The 27,190-nt window shown below is 51.3% G+C and overlaps 1 protein-coding gene across 1 annotated transcript in view; it reads left to right on the top strand.

Annotated features, from left to right (window-relative positions):
* Positions 1-533: 533 nt before the first annotated feature.
* LOC143834730 (calcium/calmodulin-dependent protein kinase type IV-like) overlaps positions 534-27,190 on the top strand; it is a 49,245-nt gene continuing 22,588 nt past the window's right edge. The window contains exons 1-5 of the mRNA XM_077331418.1: positions 534-779; positions 10,600-10,678; positions 12,017-12,079; positions 21,466-21,548; positions 23,169-23,241. Coding sequence (XP_077187533.1) covers positions 688-779; positions 10,600-10,678; positions 12,017-12,079; positions 21,466-21,548; positions 23,169-23,241 — 390 coding nt within the window. The 5' untranslated portion in view covers positions 534-687. The remainder of the gene's footprint in view (positions 780-10,599; positions 10,679-12,016; positions 12,080-21,465; positions 21,549-23,168; positions 23,242-27,190) is intronic.

Below are 27,190 nucleotides of genomic sequence, written 5' to 3'. Positions count from 1 at the left end.
TGCCAGCCGCACTCTGCCCCCGCCGACCCTCGAGAGACCCTGCCGGAAAACCAGGCCGGGCATGAGGGGCGGCCCTCCGATGGCCATTTGGGCGGGTCTGAAGAGCCCCCTCGGGCAGGCTCCCCCCGGCCCCCTCCCCCCCCCAGCCCCGGCTCCGGGGTCGGCCCTTGCCTGCCTGCCTGCCTGCCTGCCTGCCTGCCGCCGGGGGTCTGGGCTCGGCACGCTCGGGGCGGCCCGGGGAGGGGGGGCGCTTGCCAAGGACGGCGCCGTTTGCCATGGGCGCGCCCCGACCCCGGCCGGCCGGTCCAAGGAGCCCCCCCCCCCTCCCCTCCCCTCCGCCTAGACGGCGCGCCGGGCTCCGTGAGGGGGCAGCAGAGAGCTGCGCGAGGCCGGGCTCCGGCGGGGGGGGGTCGTGTTGGCATCAGCCCCCCCCCTGCAGACCCACGCACTCCCCCCCACCCCACCCTCCCGGGGAGACCCTGGGCACGAGGCCCGCCCGGAGGAGCGCAGCCTGGCCGCCCCTCCCCTCCCCTCCATCCCGGGCGGGGCCCCCGGCCGCCCGCCCCGCCTCCCTCCCTCCCTCGCTCGCTCGCTCGCTCCGTGCCGCCTGTGCCGCCTGGCCGTGGCTGTGCGGCTGGTGGGCGGGCGGGCGGCGGGCGAGGGCGAGGGCGAGGCGGAGGCGGCGAGATGCCCGGGCCGCCGGGCGAGTTCTGGATCGAGGGCTCCCGCCGGGACTGCGCGCTCGACCGCTTCTACGCCCGCGGCGCCGAGCTGGGCAGGTGCGCCACGCCGGAGGGAGGGAGGGAGGGGCGCCTGCCGGGAGAGCGATGCGCGGCCTTGTCGGGGGGACCGCTGGGCTGGGCTGGGCTGGGCTGGCCCCGAGGTAGAAGAGACGAGGAGGCGCTCCGTCTACCCCGAAGCACCGCTGGCCGCAGGAGGCGGGCGCAGAGGCCCCAGGGTCCCGGTGTCCGGGGCAGGGGCGGGGGCAGGGGCGCTCCGTCTCTTCGGGCTCCTTGGGGGCCTCCCGCGAGGGCGGCCCGGCCCGACTGCTCTCCTGGGCGCAGAACCGGACTCCGCGGCCCATCATGTTTTGCTCCTGGGCTGCCTTGGCAAGATGGCAGCGCCTCTGTCCTGGCGCGCTGAGGTGGTCTCTTTGCCCCGGGGCCCGGGGAGGACCGGTGGGGGGCCCAAAGGTCCCTTTTAATGCACTCCCCCCCCCCAGAGCAAGTGGGGGGTCTAAAAAGCAGCTCTGCTGAACGGATGTGTCACTTTGTGATGCCTTTGTGTGTCAAGTGCTGACAGGTCACTTGCGGGGCCAGCCCAACTGGGCCTCCAGAGGTCCCTCTCGTGGGAATTGCAGTCCACGGACCTCTGGAGGGCCACCGTTTGACTGCCCCTGCCCCGAACAGCCTGATTCAGGCCTTGCAAACAGAGTGGCTTGGATTGCAACCAGAGAGGGTTATAAATAAAGTGGTCCATGAGTCCTTTTGCCCTATTCCAGCTGGGAAATATGTTCCAGCCGTGTACACCGATGGAACATCACAAAACAGCACCTAAAGTAGAGGCTGGAGATGAAGGGATTGGTTTCGTTTTATTTTCCTGCCTGTTTCCCGTCTTCTTTCTGATAAACCTGCTCCTGCAAATCCGAAAGCCTGCAGCACGGCTACTGTTTAACTTCCTGCAAATCTTCGGGGTTGCAGAGAAACCCAATTTGTTAACATACTCTGGGGTTCCTGCCTGCACCTCCCCCCTCCCACCTACAGCAGGTTCAATTTCTTGAGATGCTCTGATGTCATAAAGAGAGGAAAACAGAGGGTGTTTCCGCACAAGGACCAACGTTGCCAATCGGTCCCACAAAGCGGAAACGCTATTTCTAAAAGTGCAATCTCGGCGTTACGCATACCTGCCTTTGTAGTGGAATCAGGTAGCGTTTCATTCGTTTCATTGAGATTTGGCGCCCGAGGGAGAGTGGGGGGTGAAATGGGTGTGGGTAGGCAAGGGGAGCGGGAATTTCTCCTCTCTTGTGGGGTCCCCCCCTTCTATGCATGACCTCCACTTGTGGTGACAGATGCTTGCCTTTCAGGACTTTTTTTTTGGGGGGGGGGTCAGGGTCTGGTTCCAGCTGTAGCTTGTGGAGAAAAAGCGTTCCTGAACACTTGCAGAGGGAATTTCCTTCCAGGAACTGCTTCCAATTCTGGGATGCGGGTGAAAGGCTTCCCTATTGGAAGCAGGGCTGCCTAAATGCATGGGAACGCTGGGCAGTTTCCCAGGGGCCCCACCAGGAGCACCAGTTCATCCAGGTGGTACATGTAGCTCATGCCGTAGGCCCCACGTTTCCAGGGGCCCCGTGTGGCGCCTTCCCCCCTAGATCAGGGCCGTGGACTCTCTCCTCCCCCCTTTCCCCTCCTTAAAGACGTCCCTTTCCACTGTGGGGGGCTCCTTCGCCCCCAGTCTGGCTGTTCCTGCAGCAACTGTACTCTGCTAGGGCCCTGCAAATCCTGAGGCTCTGGTGCTACGGGCCCCCGCAGCCTTAAACCACTCTTGCCCATGAGTGTAGGGGCCCCAAGCGAATCTGTGTATGTACTGATAGTTTGTGGCATGTGACTAGACAAGCCATTTATATAAGAGGGGGAAATTGTAGGATGTAGTTTCATATTGTGCCATCTCCCTCTGTAGGATTTACCAGTTGAGTTATCTGTTGCATTTTTTGTTGAAATTGTTGTTTTTCAAGCTCAACCCTCATGTTATATTGTCCAGACGTTTGTGCTGATTAATCTTTGCTGTACGTAACTCCCCCCACCCCGCGCCCCCATTTAACACATGAGGAAGCACTTTGCACGAGAGTCGGGCAACACGGAGCAGCATTTCCCAATCTGGGCTCCTGCTCAGACATTCTTCTATCTATAGAATCCATCTCAGTTGGAGCATCACTTTCTAGAGTTCGTGACCACCTAGGAAGCCCCAATGTTGCATTTGTAAACTGTGCAAGTGCATGCCAAATTTATTTGACCACCTTTGGGGTCGAAATGCACCTGGGTTTTGCCCCTTATAAGTTCCATGTGTTATTGTGGATTGTGGATTTCCTGAATTACGCAGTATATGTAACAAATTTTATTAATGTTTTAACAGTTTATGTGCACGCAATTCTAATAAAATGTGCACTGTTTATTTATTTTAAAGCTTCCATACCGCCCCTCAAGATGGATTCTTTTGTAGCTCAACCATTAGGTTCCTAACTAATCTTTGCTGTGTAGCATGTTTTAAAATGTTTAAATGCTGATTTTGTGGGAGGTCCCGATAAACAGAAGCTTAATTTGATCGATAATTTACGTTTTTATTCCTAAGGCAGCCCTGGTGGGAAGGGGTCTTTCCCAACCAGCCCACCCCCCTCCAGGACTCCAGCCCAGCCTCTGCATCCTCCCTCCCTCCCTCCCACACACACACATGAAGGAGTGATGTGGCTCTAATTAGATAGCCAGAGTCTGCGGAAAGTTAATTTCCTTTGCCGCTGAATATCAACAGGCGGCCCCTTCCGCCCCCATCTTGAACAAGTGGGCAATCTGGAAAAAGTCCGGGCGTGCTGGAGCCGCCAAGAACAGCTCTTTCCAAAGACTAACCTGCCAATTCTGAAATGAGGGATTTCCTTTTGATCAAGCCAGGGTGATCGAGACATTTTAAGGGGCTCGAGGGCACCAGATCTGCTGTGGGGAAAACCCTGAAAAGACATCTTTCTTTTGGGATGGTGGGTTTGGGCATGTTCCTCAACAGCCCTTGGCATCCTGCAATAATAAATACGCTTTTGGGGTTATTTCATAAGTCTTTTATCAGTGGGGCGGGTGGTAATCCTGGCCTGAGTGGCAGCCATTGCAGGTCGTAGCAAACTGACTTGTACCACTTGGGGGGGCAAAAACACTCTTTGGTCAGTTTTCCCGCCTTGGCCCAGTTGCACAGGTGTGCACACCTGATTTTGGTGGCTTTGTCTCACCACCCTGTTCACACTGACCTCAGGCAGAAAGAGAGCAAGGCCTGCCGCCTTGTCGAGGGGCTTGCCCACACAATTTAGGATCCCCGCCCCCCTCCATACGGCCTCCTTTTTCTTTGCAGGATGCTGTTGAGAGGAAAGTGCATATTCCGGGGGGGGGGGGGGGCTTGCATGCAAAATATGTCACAGTTTTGCTTCCTAAGAACCTTGGCTTTCTTGTTCACCCCCTACAAGCGTCTGGTCCTCATGACAACAAAGATAAGCTTGAAGGGGCATGGGGAATGCCTGACGGGGGCTGGGGGGGGGTGTGGCATATCCCTCTGCTACAGGGTGAACCTGGATTCTTCCAGGCTTCACAGCCAAGGGGGCTGACTGGGGTACTTGGTCTGGAGAAGAGACGATTGAGAGGGGACCTGATATTTAAAAGGCTGCCATATAGAGGATGGAGCAGAGTTATTCTCTCTTGCCCCAGAGGGACAGACCAGAACGAATGGGATGAAATTAATGCAAAAGAAATTCTGTCTCAACATCTGGACGAAGTTCCTGACAGTCAGAGCGGCTTCTTAGTGGAACAGGCTTCCTTGGGAGGTGGTGGGTTCTCCATCTTTGGAGATTTTTAAGCAGAGGCTGGAGAGCCATCTGACGGAGAGGCTGATCTGTGAAGGCTCAAGGGGGTGGCAGGTGACAGTGGATGAGCGATTGGGATGTGAGTGTCCTGCATAATGTGGGGAGGGGCGTTGGACTAGATGACCCAGGAGGACCCTTCCAATTCTGTGATTCTAAATCAGCCTTCCTGCTGTGTTTTTGGCCCTGGCTGTCTGCCTTTCTTTCTTTTCCTATTCTACAACCTCCCTGAATTCTTTGGTCCCTTGTAGTGCTTTAAGTTAAAATGAAAATTTACTCCATCTCCCCTGAAAACAGCTCTGGATGGAAGAGAGGTTCCTGAGAGTCATTGGTAGGAATCAGCCAGTCAAGATCATGCCCAGCCAGATGACACCCCCCCTCTTTCCTCCTGGAGCTTGACCCTGGAAAGGAAGAGCCTTGCTGGGTTAGACTCAGAGAGCCCTACTGTTGGAAGGGGCCGTACATCTCATCCCACCCCCTGCTCAGTGAGGGATCAGCCTCAAGCACCCAGGGCTCCCCAGCTGCTCTCTCTGTGGCATTGCGGTTGTTGCCTCTGGACTCCGCATGCAGCTGAGCTCACGAACTGGCTGGCTCTACCCCTGGGCAAGTCTAGGGCAAACCACCTTGGGCACCACGAAACCTACTCTGAGTGCCGCCTTAGGCCGAGCCTGACTGGGCCGGTGAGCCCTGAGCTTGCCAGCAACCCGGAGCACAAATCTCCTGCCGCTTTGACAGGGTTCAGTGGGACGGCTTCTCGGTTACAGCCCCCTGAGGGTGCTGGAATGCCTCTGGCTAGGCTTCACTGCTCACGTGAACTGGCCTTCGGTCTTGTGCAGGCGCCCTGGTTCTGGCAACAGCCTCTTTGTGCAGGGCTCAGAAAGCCAAACCGGGAAGGGATTGTATGAACAAGCCATCTGGGGAAAGCGGTTTCCTCAAGCAGTGCTGCCGCATCACTCGAACCCAGTCCCTGGAGGCAAATCTGCAGACTCACAAGGTTCCTGCCCGTAAGGCAGGACGGTCCAATCCTTGTGTGCAACGGGGCAAGAGAAAGGTGATGGGAAATGTTCAGAGAGGCAGTTTGTGTAATGGTTAGAGCTGGGGTGGCCAACTGTCACCCTCCAAACCTTCATGGACTACAGTTCCCATGAGCCCCTGCCAGCATGGCCACTTGGCTGGGGCTCATGGGAATTGTAGTCCATGAACATCTGGAGAGCCACAGTTTGGTCACCCCACGGTTAGTGTGTCGAAATGGGGAGTCTGAGGCAATAAGTCCGACGGAGGGTCCAGGCAGACAAGCTTATAAGCCCCTCTCAGTTTGCCTTGGAGGGGGAGAAATATTTTCCCATTTGTGGCTTTCCTTGTTGGAAACTTGGCTTCCGCCTTGTCACCAGAGTTTTGAAGAAGAAAACCTTTTTCCCCCCTTTAACACGTCTGGAATAGCAGAAGGGGATTTGACTAGTAGAACCCTACCCAGTCTGGAGCATGCAGCGTGCATTTTACAGAGGGACCCACAGACCGTAAGCTATGAAAATCACTGGATGACCCTAGGTCTCCCCGTCTAGCCTACTCTGCAGGGTCGTTGCACACTTATTCAGAAGTCTCTCCCACTGAATTGAACAAGGCCATCTTTCCCAAGAATCTGTGTCAGCCCATGGCCTTTGGTTTGCAAGACACCCCACACTTGTGGGTAACCAGGCCGGGGACAGTAAACCCAGGCATGTCACCTGTTGTTTGTTTCTCTCTGCAAAACGATCTCGTTAATGTTCCCCACCACCACCACCCCTTCATCCGTCCAGTCCAGGCCGATGATACAGCCACCGTCTCAGCTCCTCAGCAAGATCCATTACAGCTGCTCAGTCAGCATCTCAGGCGGAAGTAACAGCCAGCCAGGCGTCTGCTTTGATGCTTGGGCGAGGGGTGTGTTGGTGTGGATCCTCTTTTGCTTTGTGATCCACCTGCTCTGCTGTTGCCACTAAGCTGGAGGCAGCTGTGCTTAGTACAAGGAGGCGTCTGTAGTGGGGACCTCTGTGCCTCAGAGACAGGGCTCATCCCACACAGAACTGTGGGGCTGCCAGGTTCTTTTCCCGGTAGCTCCCTGTGCATTTCCAAAATCCCATGCTGAATTGCAGGTGTTCCGCTTTCTTCAGCCTGGAGGGATGGCAAGGAGAAGATTCCCCCACCCCAGGAGATTTGCTGGGCTTACTGAAATGATGTGGATTCAGGGGCAGCAGCTGCTGCCTGTGGGGTTGAGTCTGTTGTGGATTTGGGACTGCTAACGTTGAAACATTTCCAGCCAGTTCTCTTCTTGGTTGGCTTCTCTGAGCTTCTTGCGGTCAGTGTTAATAATAGAGAGGGGGTCGAACACGGGGGTTGAACACAGACATTGCATGCAGAAGGTCCTGGGTTCAATCCCTGGTATCTCCGGTGAAGCCAAAGGTGATAAGAAATACTCTTCTCTGGAGAGGGGATTCAAGGCAGAAGAGAGGCAATGCCAGTAAGAATCAGTGCGGTGCGATGGTCAGACCAGCCTTTTGACCACGTAGGAACCCCTGGACCATTCTCAGGCTTCAAGGAACGTCTGGAAGTGGTGCCAGGCCCCTTCAAGGCAGCAGGCGCAGAAGTTGTGATTGTTTTGTGAGTGGTGCTCCGAGGGAAAGGGGCTGGGGCTCAGTGGAAGAGCCTTTGCTTTGCATGGAGAAGGTTCTAGGTTCAACCCCCAGGATCTCCAGGTAAAGGAGAAGGGCAAGAGAAAAGATGGGCAAGACCTCTGCCTGAGAAAGCAGCTGCTAGTCTGAGAAGACAGCCCTGATCTTGATGGACCTTGATGGACCCAGGTTCTGATCCAGTCAAGGCAGCTTCATGTGTACTCTTCTGCTTTTGGTCAGAGGGCCCGTGGAAGCAGGGAAGTGGCAGATTAGAGCCACAACATCTCCAGATGAAGGATCTCAGGGGGCAGATGTAGCAGAAGACCTTTCAGAGAGCCGCAGCCCATCAAAGTAGAAGGTGAGGTGGACTAGAGGTCCTGTTGTGAAGGATCTTGTCGCTCAGCCTAGCAGGGCAGAAGGCCCTGAATTCCGTCCCTAAGTAGAAGGTGTCAGAAGAGACCTTTCTGTGTTGCAGACCCACTGCCAGCCCCGGGAGACAAGATGGACCAGCGAGAGGCAGTGTGATGTAGTGTTTAGACTCTTGTTTCTAGCCCTGCTCTGCCATGGAAGTTGATTAGGTGACCTTTAGCTATTCACACTGAGCCTCTTGTGGCGCAGAGTGATAAGGCAGCCGTCTGAAAGCTTTGCCCATGAGGCCGGGAGTTCAATCCCAGCAGCTGGCTCAAGGTTGACTCAGCCTTCCATCCTTCGGAGGTCGGTAAAATGAGTACCCAGCTTGCTGGGGGGTAAACGGTCATGACTGGGGAAGGCACTGGCAAACCACCCCGTATTGAGTCTGCCATGAAAACGCTAGAGGGCGTCACCCCAAGGGTCAGACATGACTCGGTGCTTGCACAGGGGACCTTTAGCTAGTCCTTGACCTTTAGCTAGTCACACATGTTCAGCCTTACCTACCTCACAGGGTTGGCTTGGGATAAAACAAGAGAGCAAAACAATGAAAACCTCTTTGGGTCTCTGTTGGGGAGGCTTAGGGAGGTGTGTCTGAGAGGGGGCCTTCTTGGACATGGTGTCAACATTTGGGTACAGCTTCCCCTTCTTTCACTGTCTTCCACCATTGGATGAAGTCTCCCCCCCCCCCTCACATTCCCTCAACGACTCCTTGTTCCTGCCTTATGTTTTAACCCACTGTGTTTTTTTTGGGGGGACGTGTATTTTTAGCTCTGGTTTTTAATTGGTTTTCTGAGGTATTTTCATCACGCCGTTTTAATTGTTCACTGCCTAGGTGACCTGGATTGGGCAGGAAGGGAGGACAGAACAAAAGGCCTGGAAGATTTAGCAGGCGTTTTCTTTCTTCTTGGTTCATAGAGTTGCCAGCTCTGGGCTGGGAAACTCCTGGAGATGTTGTGGGAGGGGGGGGGTTGGGGAGGGGAGGGGAGGGACTTCAGCAAGTCATAGGGTCCTCCCTCTGAAGCAGCAGCCGTCCTCTCCGGGGGACCTGATCTTGGCGATCAGATGAAATAGTGGGAGAGCTCCAGGTGGCAACCCTGCTTATTTCAGCAGGAGCTTATTCTGAAACTCCTCAGCCTCAAGCTCCTCCAAGATACAAGGACATCAGAAGGGACCTACTGAATCAGACCAGGGGTCCATCTGGTCCAGCATCCTGTCTCACACAGAGGCCAGCCACTTCCTCTGGAGGGCCAACAACAGGGCAGAGAAGCCAAGGCCCTCATAAGAACATCAGCCCTGCTGGATCAGATTAGTGGTCCATCTAGACCCACATCCTGTCTCACACACAGGCCAACCAATACTCTGGAGGGCCAACAACAGGGCAGAGTGGCTAAGGTCTTCTGCTGAAGATGCCACCTAGCACAGAGGTTTACTGCTTCTGAATGTGGAGAATCTGTATACGCCCTTTGAAAGCCATCTGTGCCTCAGGCCACCGCTGCATCCTCTGGCAGTGAATTCCATTTTTAATCACTTTTTCCCTGCTGGTCCGAGTGTGCTGTCTCTTCTTGAACGTGAATTTGCCAACTTGGCTTGTGGGGAGGGAGGCAGGGAGGCTGAGGAGATGGTGAGGGGGAAGGGGCCAGGACTTTTGGGTCTCAAAAGCCGCTTAAAGATTTAGATCGCTTCAGCATTCTGGTTTTAATCAAAAGGGTTTTACCAAAGTCAAGCCAGATTTGGAGGGGGAGCAGCGGACTGTGGAGGCAGAGGTCCTTGGCAGATGCTGTGTGCTTTAGGGCCTCGGTGGGGGTGGGGGGTGGGGGGTGGGGGGGGACAACGACACACTGTCGTTACAGTTTTCTCCAACAAGGCAATAAGGTTCGCACTGCTCCTGAGACGTTATGCTTGTCTTACTGGGAGGATGTTCTTGCATTTCTGAGTTCTCCCAAGGCACTGGGTTTTGTTTTGTTTTGGGGGGGGTGCACCACTAAGATCAGCTGTAGCCATTGGAAGCTGTAACCCCAAATATGATGAGTGGGGGTGGCTTGATGCCCCTCATTTACTTGGTTCAAGTGGGTGGCCGTGTTGGTCTGAAGCAGCACAACCAAACAAAATCAGAGTCCAGTCAGGCCCCTTGAAGACCCACAAAGGAGCTTTCGAGTGCCTTGAATAAATCTTTGTTGGTCTTAAAGGGGCCAGACTGGACTCTGATTTTGTTTACTTGGTTCAAACACAGTCCTGACCCCTGGCTGACCTTAATCACAATTAGTTTGGGAAATTAGAATTCGGCTCACAGATTTGCCTCAAGAATGCTAGTTGTGTTCCCTTTGCTCTTTCCTCTGCCAGCCCCCAGTTGCTACCAAAGCCTGCCTTACAAGGAGGGTTTCAGCCGAGGTGTCCACAGTAGTTAAGACTAACCATGGGTTTTATGCGATTTTATTCAGGGTGTGATCTGCCCCGAATCTGGCAAGAGAAGGCGGAATGAAAGCTTCAATAATAAATGAATCAGCCAACTAAGGTCTCCAGTACTGGTTTGATGGCCAAACAGCTATCTGCAGTTTCTCTGAGTTTTGCCATCTATAAATGTAAGAAATAGAATAAATAAAACATTGCTTCTGAACGAGTCCTTCTCAGGAGCTGTGGAGTAGGAGGAATTGGGCTGCTACCAAGATTCCTCCCGCGTCCCGTTTGCATCTGTTCTGGCCCCCCTCTTAGCAGCTCAGGAAGCTCAGGTTAAGAACATGGTCAGATCTTGGCAGGCCTCAGCACCGCCTGAGCAGATGTGGGCAGGAAGAGGCGAGCCATGGCATCCCTCTCATGCCAATTCCACACACACACACCCACCCAGTGGCATGTTTCTGCTTCCCACTCTAGTGTAGCCAGCCCAAGCTGATGGAGAGATTGGCGGTTGTGCCATGATTTCTCCCTTTCTTATTTGCATAGGGGGGCCACGTCGGTGGTGTACAGCTGCGAAGACCGAGAGACCCATGTCCAGTATGCTGCCAAAATATTGCAGAAGACGGTAAGTGAGCAACAGTTGCGTCCAGAAGTGGGAATTCCTCCCTGACTTAAACAGGGAGTGGACCACTTGATGGCAGATCTCTTTGGGCTCAGAGACTCCCGTGGGCGCCTCAGAGCCAAGGTGGTGCCCTGGGGGGGGGGTCACATCTCCCTTGATGAAAACAAAGCAGGCCTGCTGGGCAGGTTGGTTGAGCACTCTGGAGGGTCTGGTGCAGCCTGTTGCTCGCCCAACCACGAGGCAAAACAAGGCGACTGACTGCCTAGGGCAGCCTTTTTCTGTCGTCATGCCCCTTCACAGAAGTGGGCACGAAGGAAGGGGCAAGCCAGCCAATCAATCTGTTGACTACTGACTATTTCCATCGTGGAGGAAGAGACTGGGCCTGAGTAGCAACAGGGCAAGGGGTCTCCAGAGATGTCTAGGGATGTCAGCGGCCATCCAAACTCCTGGGAAAGGCCTCATAGCCCCTGGGGTGCTCTTGGGTAACCCTGGCTAGGAATCCCTGGCCCAGGGCACCAAATTCTGAGGGGTACCAAGCAGGCAAAAGGAGCCTCTTCCACTGGCTTGGAGAGAATCCAGGAATTCACACAGTGGCCAGTCAGTTCCCCTGGAGGACCAGCGACATGGTGGAGAGACCGAGGCCTTCATAAGAATATCAGAAGAACCCTGCTGGGCCAGACCAGGGAGGGTCCATCTAGTCCAGCCTCCTGTCTCATACAGGGACCAACCAGTTCGTCTTGAGGTCCAGCTACAGGGCACAGAGGCCAAGGCCTTCCCCTGAGAAGACCCTCAGAAGAGCCCTGCTGGGTCAGGCCAGGGAGGGTCCCTCCAGTCCAGCCTCCTGTCTCATACAGGGACCAACCAGTTCGTCTTGAGGTCCAGCTACAGGGCACAGAGGCCAAGGCCTTCCGCTGAGAAGACCCTCAGAAGAGCCCTGCTGGGCCAGACCAGGGAGGGTCCATCTAGTCCAGCCTCCTGTCTCATACAGGGACCAACCAGTTCGTCTTGAGGTCCAGCTACAGGGCACAGAGGCCAAGGCATTCCTCTGATGCTTCTTCCTGGAACTGGGGTTCTGAGGCTGACTGCCTCTGTACATTGAGGTTCCCTTAGTCACCATGCCTGCAACCAGCCCCTTGGCCTTTGCAAGCTGCCCCAAAAACATTTGGGAGTTGCAGTCCCCTTTTTGCGATGGAGCGTGGCCAAGTCAGCAGCTGGGTGTGGGGCTCCCTTGGGGAAGAGAATGATGGCCGCAGTGGTAATTAGCAGTGATTTATTCATTTATGTTGAGTTGGGGGGAGAATACAGACGATTACATGCCCCTCCTTCTTTTTACATTTTCAGATAGACAAGAAAATTGTCAGAACCGAAATTGGTGTTTTGCTGAGACTGTCGCATCCAAATATAGTAAGTAGGAGGGGTATCCATCGTGCTGTTTGACATGAAGCCCCCTCCCCAATTAATGCTCTCTCTTGCTGGTGTCTGATTCCTTCCTACGGACCCCTGCCTTTCAGAGCCAGCCCAGGGCTTCAGGAAGGGGCAGCCGGGCAAGGGAGGAGTTTAATTGGAAGGGGGGGGGGGATTTGCCCATCCTAACTTTCCTTTTCTGCAGAGATAGTGCTGAACCCCATATGTCCACGGCTGCCCCTAACAGAGGGACAGCAAGGATCAGTGACCCTTCCTGTGAAATGGTTCCAGAAGCACCAGATGAGGGGTGAACCTGGTATGTCCACCATGGGCAGGGCATTTGTAGGGGCCCAGGTGACTAGCCAGTACCAAGAGGGGAGCCACCTGGCCTCCGTACCCAGGGCTACGGCCTCTGCAAAATGCAGGGGAAGTGTGGGTGAGTGACAAACTGAGACAGGGACACTGCTTTGTGATGCATTCCTCTCTTTTAACAGCCAGAAGTTACTGCCGGTTTCCTGAAACGGTGTGGTCCCAGATGCATGCCAGAGATCTCCTTTGGCATGCATCTCTCCAACACCCAGGGCCAAAGATTCTGTCCCAGACTCTTGCTGACCTAATTCCTTGAACTAACAGCCTTTTAAAAAAAAATCAGGTTCCCCCCTTCCCCCTATACGAGCTTTTTTGGTTTGCTCAGAAATTCCATTAAAAGGGGTTGGGGAAGAAAGAGGATTTCATTTTCCTTCTTCTTCTGGCTCCTCTCCGTGCCCTCCATGGCTTGCAGTCAGCTAATAGGAAGTGATAATAGGATTGTAAACTTTTGCAGTTCATCAGAAAGAGAGCCCGCCGGTGTTGGCACATATTAAGGAGGGGGGGGGGATAAGCCCTTGGCGGTGGTGCTTCCGCGGTGAGGGGCTGCAGGGTGTGAGCCTGAGCTGCCCAGGTAATGATTAAAGGGGCATGAAATCCTTCATGTCACTAAAACACATCTCAGGGAGGGGGGGAGCACATTTCTGATCTCCCCCCCCCCAGTCCATTTCCAAAAGTTTCTCTTAATTCCTGATCTTCTGTCGTCGTCGTCATGGCCACTTCCACCCCTGGGGGGACTGGCCTTCCTGCCAAGGGGAAGGGGATTTGCCCCCAGTGCTCCCACACAGCACCTCAGTACTTTGGTGCACCTTCCAGAGAGTCACTGCTGTGTAAACAGGTGACAGGTTTTCAGCTGACTTTCCAATAACCAGTCTTCGCATGTGAGGCAAAAGAGGTTTATTGGAAAAGAAATGCAGTGCATCCCTGACACGTGTTGTGGAATCTAACGTTAGCTAGCAAAATGGGGACCGATCTACCTGAGGAACGCCCCACGGGCAAAATTTCACCCCACCCCACTTCAGAACGTCACATCACCCCACTCCTTTCCCCCAGGGAACCAGGGTCCTGTTTGACTCCTCCGTTCACTCAGGACAAACCAGTTGTTTCCAGCAGGTGCGAATTCCAGCCTGCGTGTTAAGAACTTGGAGGCCAACTAAGAGAGAGATGGATTCAAATGAGTAGCCGTGTTGGTCTGAAGTAGCACAATAAGATCAGAGTCCAGGAGCATGCCTTGAATAAATCTTTGTTGATCTTAAAGGTGCCCCTGGATTCTGATTTTATTAAGAGAGAGATGCCAATTCAACGTGCCTTATCTCCCCCATGAGTCTGGCCACAGTTCTCTAGGGAACGGGAACTGCTCCCCACCCCCCATAAGCATTTCCAACCCCCCTTTTTAGAGCCCATACCAGGCTTTCTCAACCAGGGTTTTGTGAAACTCCAGGGTTTCTTGAGGGCCCTAGAAGGGTTCCCTGAATGGGTGGTAATTAATTAATTTTGTATATCTTTTCAAAATCTGTTAAACATTGATTGGGTGATATGACCATATCATGTCGACCCCTCCCCCTCCCCAAATGGCCGGGCCTGGAGGGGTGGGGAGGGGAGGGGCCCCAGGTGGGCGTGTCCACAGCTCTGCTTCCCAACCCTATTCTGCATGATTGCGCCACTTCTGGGGCTTCTCGTAGCCTCAAGAATGTTTCAGGGGTTTCTCAAGGGTAAAAAAGTTGAGAAAGGCTGCCATGAATGCACTCAACAGGCAACCAATAGGAAGAAATGCAAAGCACATCACCACACTGAATATAGAACCTACAGTCACGTCAAAGCCTTCTGCAGACCAATGTTTATGAGGGGGCAGACAGCATTCCTAGAAGTAACAGCAAGGCAAACAGGCAAAAGCACACAGAAAGCGATTCAGTGCAAGACAGAATCAGTGAAAACAGGGATGCCGGCCTCACCCTTCCCATTTCACCCCCCTCAGTGCCATTTCCTGACCTGGTCCCCCCTCCCCCCCCCACGGCAACCGTTCTTCTTTAGGGACCCTTTGGTGGGTTCTAAAGGCTGATTATCTATCAAGCTGGTTGGTCTTCTAAATATTTAGTTGTTATATTTTAGACATTAGTCTTCAGAGATGCACCTTTCCACTCATAACTCTGCAACAAAAGAGGCCAGAGGCTAGGGACTCGGAGGACATAACAGACAGATAGCTTAAAGCAACCTTTCTCAATTTTTTCACCCTGAAACATCCTGCAGGCTTCAAGAAGCCCCAGAAGTGGTTGCAGAATATGGTGCAGAAGTGATGCAGAATATAGTTTGGAAGCAGAGCTGTGTACATGTCCACTTGGGGCCACATCATTGTCCATTGGGGGAGAGAAGGGCAAGTTGATGAGATCATACATGGTCAGATCATCTGATAAATATTTAATCAATCTAAAAATATATTAAAAAATAATTAATGCCCACCCAATCAGGAAATCCTTCCATGGCCATCAAGAAAGCCCAGGGTTTCACAAAGAAAAAGCCTGGCTACAACAATAAATTGGTAATATAAAAAAAATCCATGGGAAATTCCCCATCCCAGCTGCATGGCCTCAGGAGGAATCAAAATATGCAGCTTGAAAAAGACTAAAATTTATTTATTTATAGTGATTTAGATGTATAGACCATCTTCCCTGCTCCAGGGCACTCAGGGCCGTGAATATCATGTGTTCAACAGTACTTTAAAACTGCAGTTTTGACAGTTCTAAAACCAGTTCTAAACGTTTGCCCATGGGTGTAGAAACCAGAACCCGGGGGGGGGGGGAGTGCGATTACAGGAGGGAGGCCAAATAGATGTTAATGTTTAATGTTTTACTGGCCCAATCATAGGCCTGGTGGAAGTTTTACAGGCTCTGAGGAATTCAGTGAGCTCTAGTGCGAATGAGTTCATTCCACCAGGCAGGAACGAGGGCCAAAAATCCACAGGCTCTGGTTGAGACCAACCAAATTTCTCCAGGTCTGGGGACCGCTAGTCTGTTTGCGTTGGCTGAGCACAGGGCTCTTCTGGGGACGTATTCGGAGAGGTGGTCCCGTAGATACCGCCTACATGCATCTTATCTTGTAATAACACAAAAGATGAGGCCTGGAAGGATTGAAAAGAAGACATCTTATCTTTAGTTCAAAGAAAAATGAGTCTTTTATTCAGACAGCAGGTCTTGAATAAACATCTGTTTTGGGCATTAACCCCCTCATCAGCATAACATCTACAACAAACAAAAAGTATGTATGTATATTACAGAGTCTTGTTGCCTAAATTTGGAACAAAGAAGGCATATGACATAAAGAGCAGAGCAACATCGAAGACAAATTCTTACCCATTACAACTAAGAGCTTATGATATGGAGTATAATCACTCATGCGCTAAAGCCATCAAGGAGAGAAGCACAAAGAAAACAATCATAAATGAAACTAGTGTTGCAAACCGCTGATTTCATTCAAATCAAAAAACTTAAAATGAAAAGGCAACACATCATTATTGTTCCATGAACCTGAAAAATGATGCCAGGCAATACAAGATCACACACAAACTCAGAACAGCCGTCTATCCAATTTATAATATTCAGCTTATTATTCAGCAACTTATTACAGAACTCCAGCCCACAGATCAACTCTTAGTGTACTTATTAAAATGTTCTAATTGTAAGAAACATTTTTTTCCAAAAAGATAGTAAGGTACACTAATTTTTTAGCATTATCTATGGAAAAGGAAGGAGAGCCTCTTGTGGTGCAGAGTGGTAAGGCATCAGACATGCAGTCTGAAAGCACTGCCCATGAGGCTGAGAGTTCAATCCCAGCAGCCGGCTCAAGGTTGACTCAGCCTTCCATCCTTCCGAGGTCGGTAAAATGAGGACCCAGCTTGCTGGGGGGGTAAACGGTAATGACTGGGGAAGGCACTGGCAAACCACCCCGTATTGAGTCTGCCATGAAAATGCTGGAGGGCGTCTCCCCAAGGGTCAGACATGACTCGGTGCTTGCACAGGGGATACCTTCACCTTTTTACCTTTTATGGAAAAGGAAATCAGATCCTTTTCAAAAATATCTATGTTGTTAAGTCTGTGCAGGCTATTAAAACATCCATTTTGGAACACGATTCCCGTGTGAAGAGCGGGTATTTGGAGGCGCCCTTAGTGAGCTACTTTATTAAAATGGGACACACTGAAAATGATCTTTGCTTTCTGGTTTTGAGTGTGTTTCACCTTCATCCTTTTCACCAGCCAGCTTGGTGTAGTGGTTAGGAGCGCCAGCTTTAAATCTGGCAAAGGTTTGATTCCCTGCTTCCCTATATGCAGCCAGCTGGGTGACCTTAGGCTTATCACAGCACTGGTAGAGCTGTTCTGACTGAACAGTAATCTCAGGGCTCTCTCAGCCTCACCCACCTCACAGAGTGTCTGTTGTGGGGAGAGGAAGGGAAGGCGAATGGAAGCCACTTTGAGACTCCTTCGGGGAGAGACAGGCAGCATCTAAGAACCAACTCTTCTTCTTCTTCTTCAGTAATCTCAGGGCTCTCTCAGCCTCCCCTCCCTCACAGGGTGTCTGTTGTGGGGAGAGGAAAGGGAAGGCGAATGGAAGCCGCTTTGAGCCTCCTTCGGGTAGAGAAAAACAGCATAGAAGAACCAATTCTTCTTCTTCTGCAGTAATCTCAGGGCTCTCTCAGCCTCACCCACCCCACAGGGTGTCTATTGTGGGGAGAGGAAAGGGAAGGCGACCGGAAGCCGCTTTGAGACTCCTTCGGGTAGAGAAAAGTGGCATATAAGAACCAACTCTTCTTCTTCTTCTTCTGCAGTAATCTCAGGGCTCTCTCGGCCTCACCCACCTCACAGGGTGTCTGTTGTGGCGAGAGGAAAGGGAAGGCGACTGGAAGCTGCTTTGAGCCTCCTTCGGGTAGAGAAAAACAGCATAGAAGAACCAATTCTTCTTCTTCTGCAGTAATCTCAGGGCTCTCTCAGCCTCACCCACCTCACAGGGTATCTATTGTGGGGAGAGGAAAGGAAGGTGCTTTGAGACTTCTCCCGGTAGAGGCATATAAAAACTGACTCTTCTTCTAGCTGATGTTAACAAATTTATTTATTTATTTATGATTAACAAAGCCCTTTTGCAAAAGGTTTTTTACATACACAAACTCTTGCACCTTTAGGTTTAAATACTAATAATGTTTTATAATGTTCCCTTTAAATAGGTATATGTCCCGATTATATATTAGCCCTTTACTTAAGTTAGGCTTTAGTCTTATTTCCCACAATTAAAACATTTTAATAAGAATGTTGAGAGTTGTGCTATAGGCAGGGATTCCATAAAAAATTAGTTTACCTTACAATTTATCTTTCTGTTTCCCACAATTAGAACATTTCAATAAGTACACTGAGAATTGTAGGCTGGAGTTCCGTAATATGTTGCTGAGTAATATGCTGAATATTAAGATCCATTCCACGCATCTGCCAATTTGTAGTGGAATTTTGTCATTTCACACAGTGCAGATTGTAGTGCGATATCCATGCCCCCATTCGTGCTTTTTTGGTAACGCACACGTTTCCAGTCTTGCAGGAATTGCAAACAAGGCGCTCTGAATTTGTGGCGATTCTGCCTGCCTCAGCCCATCAATCAAACTGAAGAGCCCATCAAACGGATCGCCCTCGTGGCTCCAAAATGCCCCTTTCCCTTTAGATTTTATTTTTTGAAATTCTGAAAACACGTGGCAACGAATAGGTGTTAATTCATTGCTTCTTTGCTTCACACGAAACTGTATTTCGTTGTAATTTTCCCTTAAAAAGGCTAAACCAGAGGGGAGGTATTCATTGGAGATGGGGAAAAGCGCGCTGAGGGAACTTTCACAGTTCCTCCATCCATGTTAATTAATACAGCCTCCTGGTGGACATGTGTGTAATCGTTGACATGCGTCTCCAAGAAAAAAAATTAACATACAATGCATGTTAGCGGAGGCAGGGCAACATTCAGGCACGCGGTGAGCAAGGGACACTGTGACATTATGACTTTGGAAGTTTGAAGTTTAAAACCTTATGTTGAACGAAAAGCGTGTTCGCTTGTTCGTTGCTTTATATGGTTTGTGGGGGGGGGGAGGCATTCCCGTCTCCCGGAAGCTTGGGGTAGGAGCGGAGGAGGGACCTTCTTCCTAATGCTATTTTGGGAACGCACGTGTCTTTTGCTGATGTGTTGCAGGTTGTTCTCAGGAGTCAAGTGCTTTTTTTAGGGGGAATCCACGTTTACGATTCCCCCAAGGCGCTATAAGAAAGCGAATGTTGCGGGAGTGTTGCTGGGGTGCTGCGGTTTGTGTACGACGTCATGCATAATGTCAAAAATGTAGCATTTAAGTTGTGCGGAATGGACCTCAAAATTGGCTAGACGGTTGTTCTGTGTTTGTATTGCCTGGCATGATTTTTCAGGTTCAAGGAACAATAATGATGTGTCACTCTTTAATTTTAAGTTGCTTGGTGGCTTGCAACACTAATTTAATTTATGATTGTGTTCTTTGTGCTTCTCTCCTTGACGGCTTGAGCACATGAGATACTGTGCTCCATATCATAAGCTCTTAGTCACAATGGATAAGAATTTGTCTTTTATGTCTCTCTGTTATTTACATCATGTGTCTTCTTTGTTCCAAATTGGGCAACAAGACTCTGTAATATACATACATCCTTTTTTGTATAATATACACATATCCCTTTTTGTAGATGCTATGCTGGTGAATGCTCGAAACAGATGTTTATTCCAGATCTGCTTTCTGAATAAAAGACTTGTTTTTCTTTGAACTAAAGATAAGAAATGCATAACATCTACAACAAACAAAAGGGAACATATGTACATTTTTCAAACTTCCAGGACACATCTTTTGTGTTATTACACAATGAGACGCATGTTTCTTAGTCTTTTGCAAATGGCATATTTTCTTGCCTGCACATGGTTTGCTTTTTTATGGGTGACAGGGAAATCTGCCATGGGGATGTCTGCCCTCCTTACACTTAACTACAGGGGCAACAAGAAACCTGCTGGAGGCTCCTGTGGAAGTCTCGTCCCCAAAGGATCCAAGAATGAAATCTCTTTCCCCCCTCGCACCGGTATCTGTTTTTTTCCTAAAATTTATGTATTAAAACCTTCCCCCCCCCACTCTTGCTGTGAACAGTGAATCAAGGTAGTTTATAAAGCCAGCCAAAGCATTTTGGGTTTTGTTTGTTTTGTGTATGTGTATGTTTTCATCCCTGTATTTTTGTCACGATGTACCTGCATCCATTCATTCATTGCCAAGTCTATGTAGTCAGTAAGCTAATGGATTTCTTTTGATTACTTTATATCTATAATAATAGCAACGCTTAGCACATAATATTTTCCGAAATGCTTCATGCATATTGTCTTGTAGTCTTTACAGCTGTTGGATATTATAACTCTGCTCACAAAAGGATCTGGGAGGGAAGTGCTTAAGAGAATTCTCTCCCTCGAGTACAGTGGGCAGCTGCCCCTCCGCCGCAATAGTTAGCCAGCTTGGCCTTTGCTTTCCTTCTTATATAGGACCTCTCCCTTGCCTGGGCTTGGAGCTGTAGCAAGTTAGCCTTTCTGAAGTTAATCTGTTTACAATAAGTTAAAAAGGTAAAGGTATCCCCTGTGCAAGCACCGAGTCATGTCTGACCCTTGGGGTGACGCCCTCTAGCGTTTTCTTGGCAGACTCAATACGGGGTGGTTTGCCAGTGCCTTCCCCAGTCATCACCGTTTACCCCCCACCAGCAAGCTGGGTACTCATTTTACCGACCAAAGAAGGATGGAAGGCTAAGTCAACCTTGAGCCGGCTGCTGGGATTGAACTCCCAGCCTCATGGGCAAAGCTTTCAGGCGGCTGCCTTACCACTCTGCGCCACAGGAGGCTCTTCACAATAAGTTAAATGCACCTAAATGAATCTGTCATGCAAAATGTGCTTTTATTTTTGTAAGTAAAATTTCTTTCTCCTGTAACCCTTGGAGTCAGATCATCTTTGTAAATTGCTTGAACAGCATTTTCCCCTTAACCAGGATCAGGAGATACCGTGGAAAGCTTCTGTGCTTCCAGAGAGCTTTTGTAGTAGAGGCAAGATTTGGAGACTTCATGCTATGACCGCATTCTTTTCTCTGTGTTTAGCCCCTGAAAGCTATTATAAAGTGGCTAATTAAATAAGGTTAGTTCTCCACTTCTGTTTGTGCAACCCCCCCCCCATGCTTTAGGATGCTGTGGGCTGATCCTGCGTTGAGCAGGGGGTTGGACTAGATGGCCTGTGTGGCACCTTCCATGATTCTATGATTCTATGATTCGATGTCTGTATGTACTGTGGAATACAACAGTTGAGGATTTAGTGATGAGTAAAGAAACTAGACCTGGATGGCCCAGATGACCTGATGTAGCCTGGAAGTGAAGAGAGTCGGATTGGTTAGGCCTTGGATGGGAGACCTCCAAGGCAGCCCAGGGGCCAACCACTTCTGAACATCTCTTGCCTTAAAAACTCTGTGGTTCCCCAGATGTCCATGGACTACAATTCCCATGAGCCCTTGCCAGCATATGCATGTGCAGTTGTAGTCCATGGACGTCTGGAGAGCCACAGTTTGGCCATCCCTGCCCAAGGTGGTTGTCCTAAGTCAGCTGCGGCATGACCCTTTTCACCACCAATGGCAGGTCTTCTGTCACCATTTCCTCTGCAGACTGTCTCCAGGGTGTGAGATTTTCATGTGCTGATGTTTGATCGCTGGCTGTGTGCCCAAGGCAGATGAGCAGGCAGGCCAGTCTTTCTGGCCAGTTGGCCGCCCTGCCAGGGTCTCAGGGGTCTACCCTCTCGCTCTGACCTCAGTGGCACTCTTGGGATACTGTTAACCCCTCCGTTCCTGTGCCGCACTGTAGCACGCTGTAGCCTGAGGAAACAAGAACGGAGCTGCACTGAGCCTCTGAACATTTGCCTTTTTAATCTTGCATCAGTCTGGCACAAAGCTGTCTTGTTCTTTTTCCTTTCCTTCCTAAAGATCAAACTCAAAGACATCTTTGAGACCCCTTCGGAGATCACCCTCATCCTTGAGCTTGTGACAGGTGGAGAACTCTTCGACAGGTAACCGGCGAGGTGCCTCCGCATCACTGGCAGGCGCTTAATGGAAGGAGACCAATGCAAGCAAGACGCGGGGAGGGCGTTTGCACCCGGGGCCCAGCGGAGCAGAGGGGGGAAAGGACTTGCTCCTGGAGGTCATTTCCAACCGTCACCCCCACTCTGCCCAACTGGGGCTCCTAATGGCCTCTCTCTGTCATTGTCCTGCTAGCTGCCTAGGGGAGATTTATTCTGCTTGTTTTACATCTCCAGATCTGCAGTTGCTGAAGGGCAGAGTGCTGGTGGTGGTGGCTAAGAGCGGCAGCCTCTAATCTTGATTCTCCACTCCTCCATGTGCAGCCAGCTGGGTGACCTTGGAGATAGTTGCAGTCCTGTTAGAACTGTTCTCACAGAACATTTCTGTCAGAGCTCTCTCAGTCCCAGCTACCTCGCTGGGTGTCTGCTGTGGGGAGGGGAAGGCAAGGCCACTGTAAGCTACTTTGAGACTCCTCTGGTAGTGAAAAGCAGGGTATAAAAACCATCTCTTCTTTTGTGGTTAAAAAACCCACTTTGCACATGGGAAGGAGAACGATTATTGTATGCCCTTAAAAGAGAGGAGGGTAGTTTTCAGTCTTTGCTTCCCTGTATGCTTAAATTCCCGCACAGGACTCTAAGCGAAGAGATGGCTCTCCTCCTTTCAGGCTGAAATTCCATGCCTCTGCTAAGCTGCATGCGGCAGCAGACATTCACAACTTCCTCGTGTGAGAAAACAATCGTTTTGTGTTGGGGCTGCCAGTTCTGGGTTATGGAATTCCCGGAGATTTTGAGGGTGGAGTTTGGGGAGGGCAGTGCTTGGGGAGTATGAGGACTTCAGCGGGATACGATGCCACAGAGTTCGCCCTTGAAAGCAGCCCTTTTCTCCTGAGGAACTGACCTTTGTTACATGGAGATCAGAATGTCTCCAGAATGTCCCCACTTGGAAATTGGCCACCATATTTTGCACGAATCTGGCCACAATGTGAATGGAGGATATTTCGCAGGTGAGCTGTCTTCCCAAAAACTCCCAGTGAGAAGTCAGGGATGCAGAGGAGTTGTGAAATGGGAAATGGAATCAACCCTCCCCACTCTCTAGCGCAGGGGTAGTCAAACTGCGGCCCTCCAGATATCCATGGACTACAATTCCCACGAGCCATCCCGGACAGGGCCTGCCCTCGGGGCCCTTACTGTTTTATTTCTTCCGCTCCGCCAGGAGCGGTTAAAGATGAGGGGAGGGGGTTAAGTGGGAAGCTGGAGGAAAGGATGGGTTGCTAGGCAACCACCAGACCACCTCCTCCTGATCCAATCAGTAGGCGAAGCCGCTGCGGTGGTTGCAACCGTTCACGCAGTTCTTCAAGTGCCTCGCAGAGTCTCCCTTTTCTATATACGAAATTGGGGAGGGGGGAGGGGGCAGTTGCCTAGCAGCACCAGCTGCTTCCTCTGCTGCTTCTGGGTTGGGCCCTGGATATGGTGGTAGCCTAGCAACCCACCACATGCTCCGAATCCCCACGGCTGAAAGGAACTAGGCCCTGGATGTTTTGTGAGCATTTGCAGGCATGCTAGCCGCAGGGCAGGGTCAGCCTTTGAATCCCCTGCCGTTCCTTCCCGCAGGATCGTAGAGAGGGGCTTCTACAGCGAGAGAGATGCAGCCAACGTGGTGAAGCAAATTTTGGAGGCTGTGGCTGTAAGTCTCGTCTTCCGCATCTTGTAATCAGCTTCATTTCATTTTATTTAATTTTTATGTCCGCCTTTCTCACTTGGATGGCATAGAGTGAGTCAATGCAGTTGACAGGGTGGGACATTAAATGAGGCAACTGGCTCAAGGTTTAACACAGCACATTAAAGGCAGCAAAAATTACATTGGAGGACCACAGTCCCTAATAATTTATCTAAATAACTTTGAGAAGCATTTAGCAAGTGATTCAAATGTGGAATTTGCGGCTGGGGTGGAGGGATGGCCATAGGAATAGACAGCTTTGGGAGGGGATCAGAGCAACCTTTTTCAAGGGGAAATCTTGAAATATTTTTCAGGTCTGAGGAACTCCATGAGTGGTGCCGCGCCCCTTTAGCGAAATGGGTGTGGAAGGAAGGTGCAGGGGCAAGCCAGTCTACCATTCGATCATTGGCCGTTTCCATTCTGGAGAAAGAGATTTGGCCTGCAGAGCAACAGGGGAAGGGCCTCCAGTGAGGTCTAATGATGCCAGCAGCCATCCAGACTTCTAGGAAAGTCGGTGTAACTCCCGGGTTCTCCAGAACTCTGCTGGGAATCCCTGGGGTAGAGTCAAAGAGGGGAGGCCCATCTGCGCCTGCTGGCCCTGGTGCCCAAAGGGAACTTCCACACTCAGGGGCCGTCAGTGTCCGAATCCCACGGCCAGGAGACAACTTCAGGGGAAGACTCAGCCTCCGTCACCTGATGGTGGACTGCCAGAGGCCGGATGCTGGGCTGGATGGACACGGGTCTGACCCAGCAGGGCTCTTCTGGTGTGCTTCCGTTGTTGTATATTGGAAAAGATACAGTGCAATTCTATTTTATAAATGGAAGGAGGCATTATTAATAAATACAATGTTGAACCTGTCTTCCCATGGGAAAAGGCGAATTCTGCAACCTGAGTGTGCCCTTGTGATCGGGGTAACTTGTGCCCTTGCTTGCCCCCCGCAGGGAGGCCCATTGCTGTCCTTCCTCGCTCTATTTGCAACAGGCGAGAGAGGCCTCCCCCACCACGCAGACCTCCCGGCTTTTCTTTTTATTAACTGTCACTGCCTTTGAAGGCTTTCTGCCTCTAATCTCTGAAATCGGCAACCTGTGAAATTAAGATGGGCAGCGGCAGCCCCCTAGACCAGGGCCGCAATTTGCAAGGCATCTGCTGTTTGCTTGGACAGGGGAGGCCCATGGAAGCTGCGGCTTCAGCCACCAGGCCATGAAGGGCTGGGGGTTGGCTGTGCAGCTGCCCTGCAGCCGTGAACCCCGGGGCTTCTGGTTGGAGGGTCGGGGCACAGGGGCCAAAGAACACACAGCATGAGATTTCTATGGTACCAGCTCCAGCTTTGGAGTTCTGGTGCTGCAAAACAAAGGGCAGGGGAAGCAATTGCATCAGGGGTCCCCAAACTCCTTGAGCCTGTAGGAACCTTTGGAATTCTGACTCAGTGTGGTGAGTGCAGCTACAAATGGCAGCTGCTACCAAAGCGGAAGAGCCCTGCTGGGTCAGGCCAGGGGTCCCTCCAGTCCAGCCTCCGGCCTCACACGGTAGCCAAACAGTTCCTCTGGAGGGCCAGCAACAGGGCAGAGAGGCTGAGGCCTTCCTAAGAACATCAGGAGAGCCCTGCTGGGTCAGGCCAGGGAGGGTCCATCCCGTCCAGCCTCCGGCCTCACACGGTAGCCAAACAGTTCCTCTGGAGGGCCAGCAACAGGGCAGAGAGGCTGAGGCCTTCCTAAGAACATCAGAAGAGCCCAGCTGGATCAAACCAGGTGAAGGTCCACGTAGTGCAGCCTCCCATCTCACCCAGGGGCCACCCAGGGGCAAAAGCAAGTGTTTCTAAAAAGACTTGTGGAGCCCCCTTGTCTGATGCCATTTTGCTGGACTATCCCACGAGACTCCTTTGAACCCCATGGGGGGAGGGGCAGGCAGAACACAGGCAGTGGCCACTTCCATTCAGGGATTCAGGAGTGGGTGGGGGGAGCATTATCCTGCCCTTCAGGCCTAGCCTGGCTGCCCTAGTGGCTCGTCAGGCCTGATTGCACATCTGGAGTTCAGATCACAGAACGCTGCACTGCACGTTGCACAGCCCCTAATAATCCCGTTCTGCCATCTGGCCAGCCGACTCTGAGCCCAGGGATCAGCTAACCTCAAGGAAGGTCGTCGGATGATACCGCCATAGAAAAGCTCTGCTCCAGAACGCAGAGAAATGAGGGTGGTGTTGAGGTGCTCGGCCACCAAGGAGCTAGAGAAGTGAGATTCCCCATTGCAGATTGATCTCCGGCACCCCTAAATCCAAGGACTTCTGCAGTCAGCACTGTTTCTTTTCTGAAAATAGGATAGGGGAGATTATGGCTTTGAATTCCCCTGCCCCTGAGGAACTTAGAATTTGGGGGGTATAAATGGCAGTTTAACCTAAACAAACAAACAAAAAAAGACTCTCTTTAGAGCCATCTTGGTATCGTGGTTAGGAGTGGTTAGGCGTGCCGACTTCTAATCTGGCGAGCTGGGCTTGATTCCCCGCTCCCCCACATGCAGCCAGCTGGATGACCGTGGGCTCCCTTGGCCCTTTGATGCCCTGCCCATTCTGTTTGCCACCGTTTGGAAGAAGAGCAAGAGAGAAAATGCAAAGTGCAAAATGCATTACCCTCCTACCCCGGCATCAACCAGAACCTCCTGCTGCACCCCAGAGTCCTCCAGGGTCATAGAAACATAGAAGTGGCCATCTACTCCAACCCCTTGCCCAATACAGGATCAACCTAAAGCTTCTAAGGCTGGATCTGCACTTACTTTTTTTTCCATTGCTGATCCTGCTGAATCCTGCTGAAACAGGGTCTCCCACCTTTGTTTCCCCCGAATTGAAACAGACGTTGCGTTCTACCCTTAATTGTCTGATGCTCTCTCCTTCCCACTTGATTGGGGAAGCTAAGAGGGGGGAGGGGAGCCATGAAGCTCCAGCCAGCGTTGAAGGAGGACAAGGCTGGAGAGGGGTTTATTTCCTGCCATTTGGCTCCTCTACAACCAAAGCAAGCGAGGGTGGGGGTGGGAATGGAATATGAGGCTGTTTGTTTATTTTTCTTTTCCTGAGCGAGTGGGGGGGAAGGGGGGGGGAGACAATCCAAAACGCGAATCTCGGCACATGGAAGTGAGGGCTTGGAGTACACTCGTTTTAGAAATGAGGGCCAAAATAGGTCTTGCGAGGGAATGGCAACCGGGAACCAGGCAGTCTTTGAACTGACCCCCTGACCAATCAGCAACAGACAACCATGGTAGGTCAGCGTTGGAGGCACAGAGGAGGAAGTTACTCTGACAAAACGCAGAGATCTACACTTAATACTGGGGCTTTTGGAGTGGTTTCCTCAAATGTAGTGAGTTATATCCACTTCTGGATATTGCAGGGGAAAGGTAGCGCCACCGAAGATGAATCATAGACGTTGCAGAAGGAAAATTTAAAGCGCTAAATATCAGAATGGAAATCAAATAAGGTGTAGATGTTTTTTTTAATGCTGGGTCAGTGGGGATAAAAAGCCCAGTGCAGTTCCGTCCCAGGTTGGCCTTCTGCATTTTACCTGGGACAAAGTCGAGGCTCAGGCAGGGCAGAGTATGCTCTTTAACCGCTGAGAGAAGGGTCCAGAATGTGGCTGTATTCTGCTTGGTCTGTCCCAGGGCAAGGAGCCCCAGTGGTCAGGCTGGGGAGACCCTTGTTGGAGTCCAGGGTGTAAACTGCATGGAGCTTTTATTCCAACCCCAGATCGATTCAGTCCCTGCCCTCTACACAGAATGCGATTTCCGTTTGGATTTGGGACGATTTAAATTTTCCTTCTGCAGCAAGAAGGATTGATCCGGTGTGACCCTACCTTTATTGTGCGATATCTTAGAGTGCTTTTAATGCTCAATATCCGGATTGGGAAACCAAGCTCCGTGGCAGAGAACCTCTGA

This window comes from Paroedura picta, chromosome 4, assembly GCF_049243985.1.
Source record: "Paroedura picta isolate Pp20150507F chromosome 4, Ppicta_v3.0, whole genome shotgun sequence".
In the NCBI taxonomy this organism is placed as follows: Eukaryota; Metazoa; Chordata; class Lepidosauria; order Squamata; family Gekkonidae; genus Paroedura; species Paroedura picta.
The sequence above is the reverse complement of the archived record's forward strand: the minus strand, read 5'-3'. Positions and strand labels throughout refer to the sequence as shown.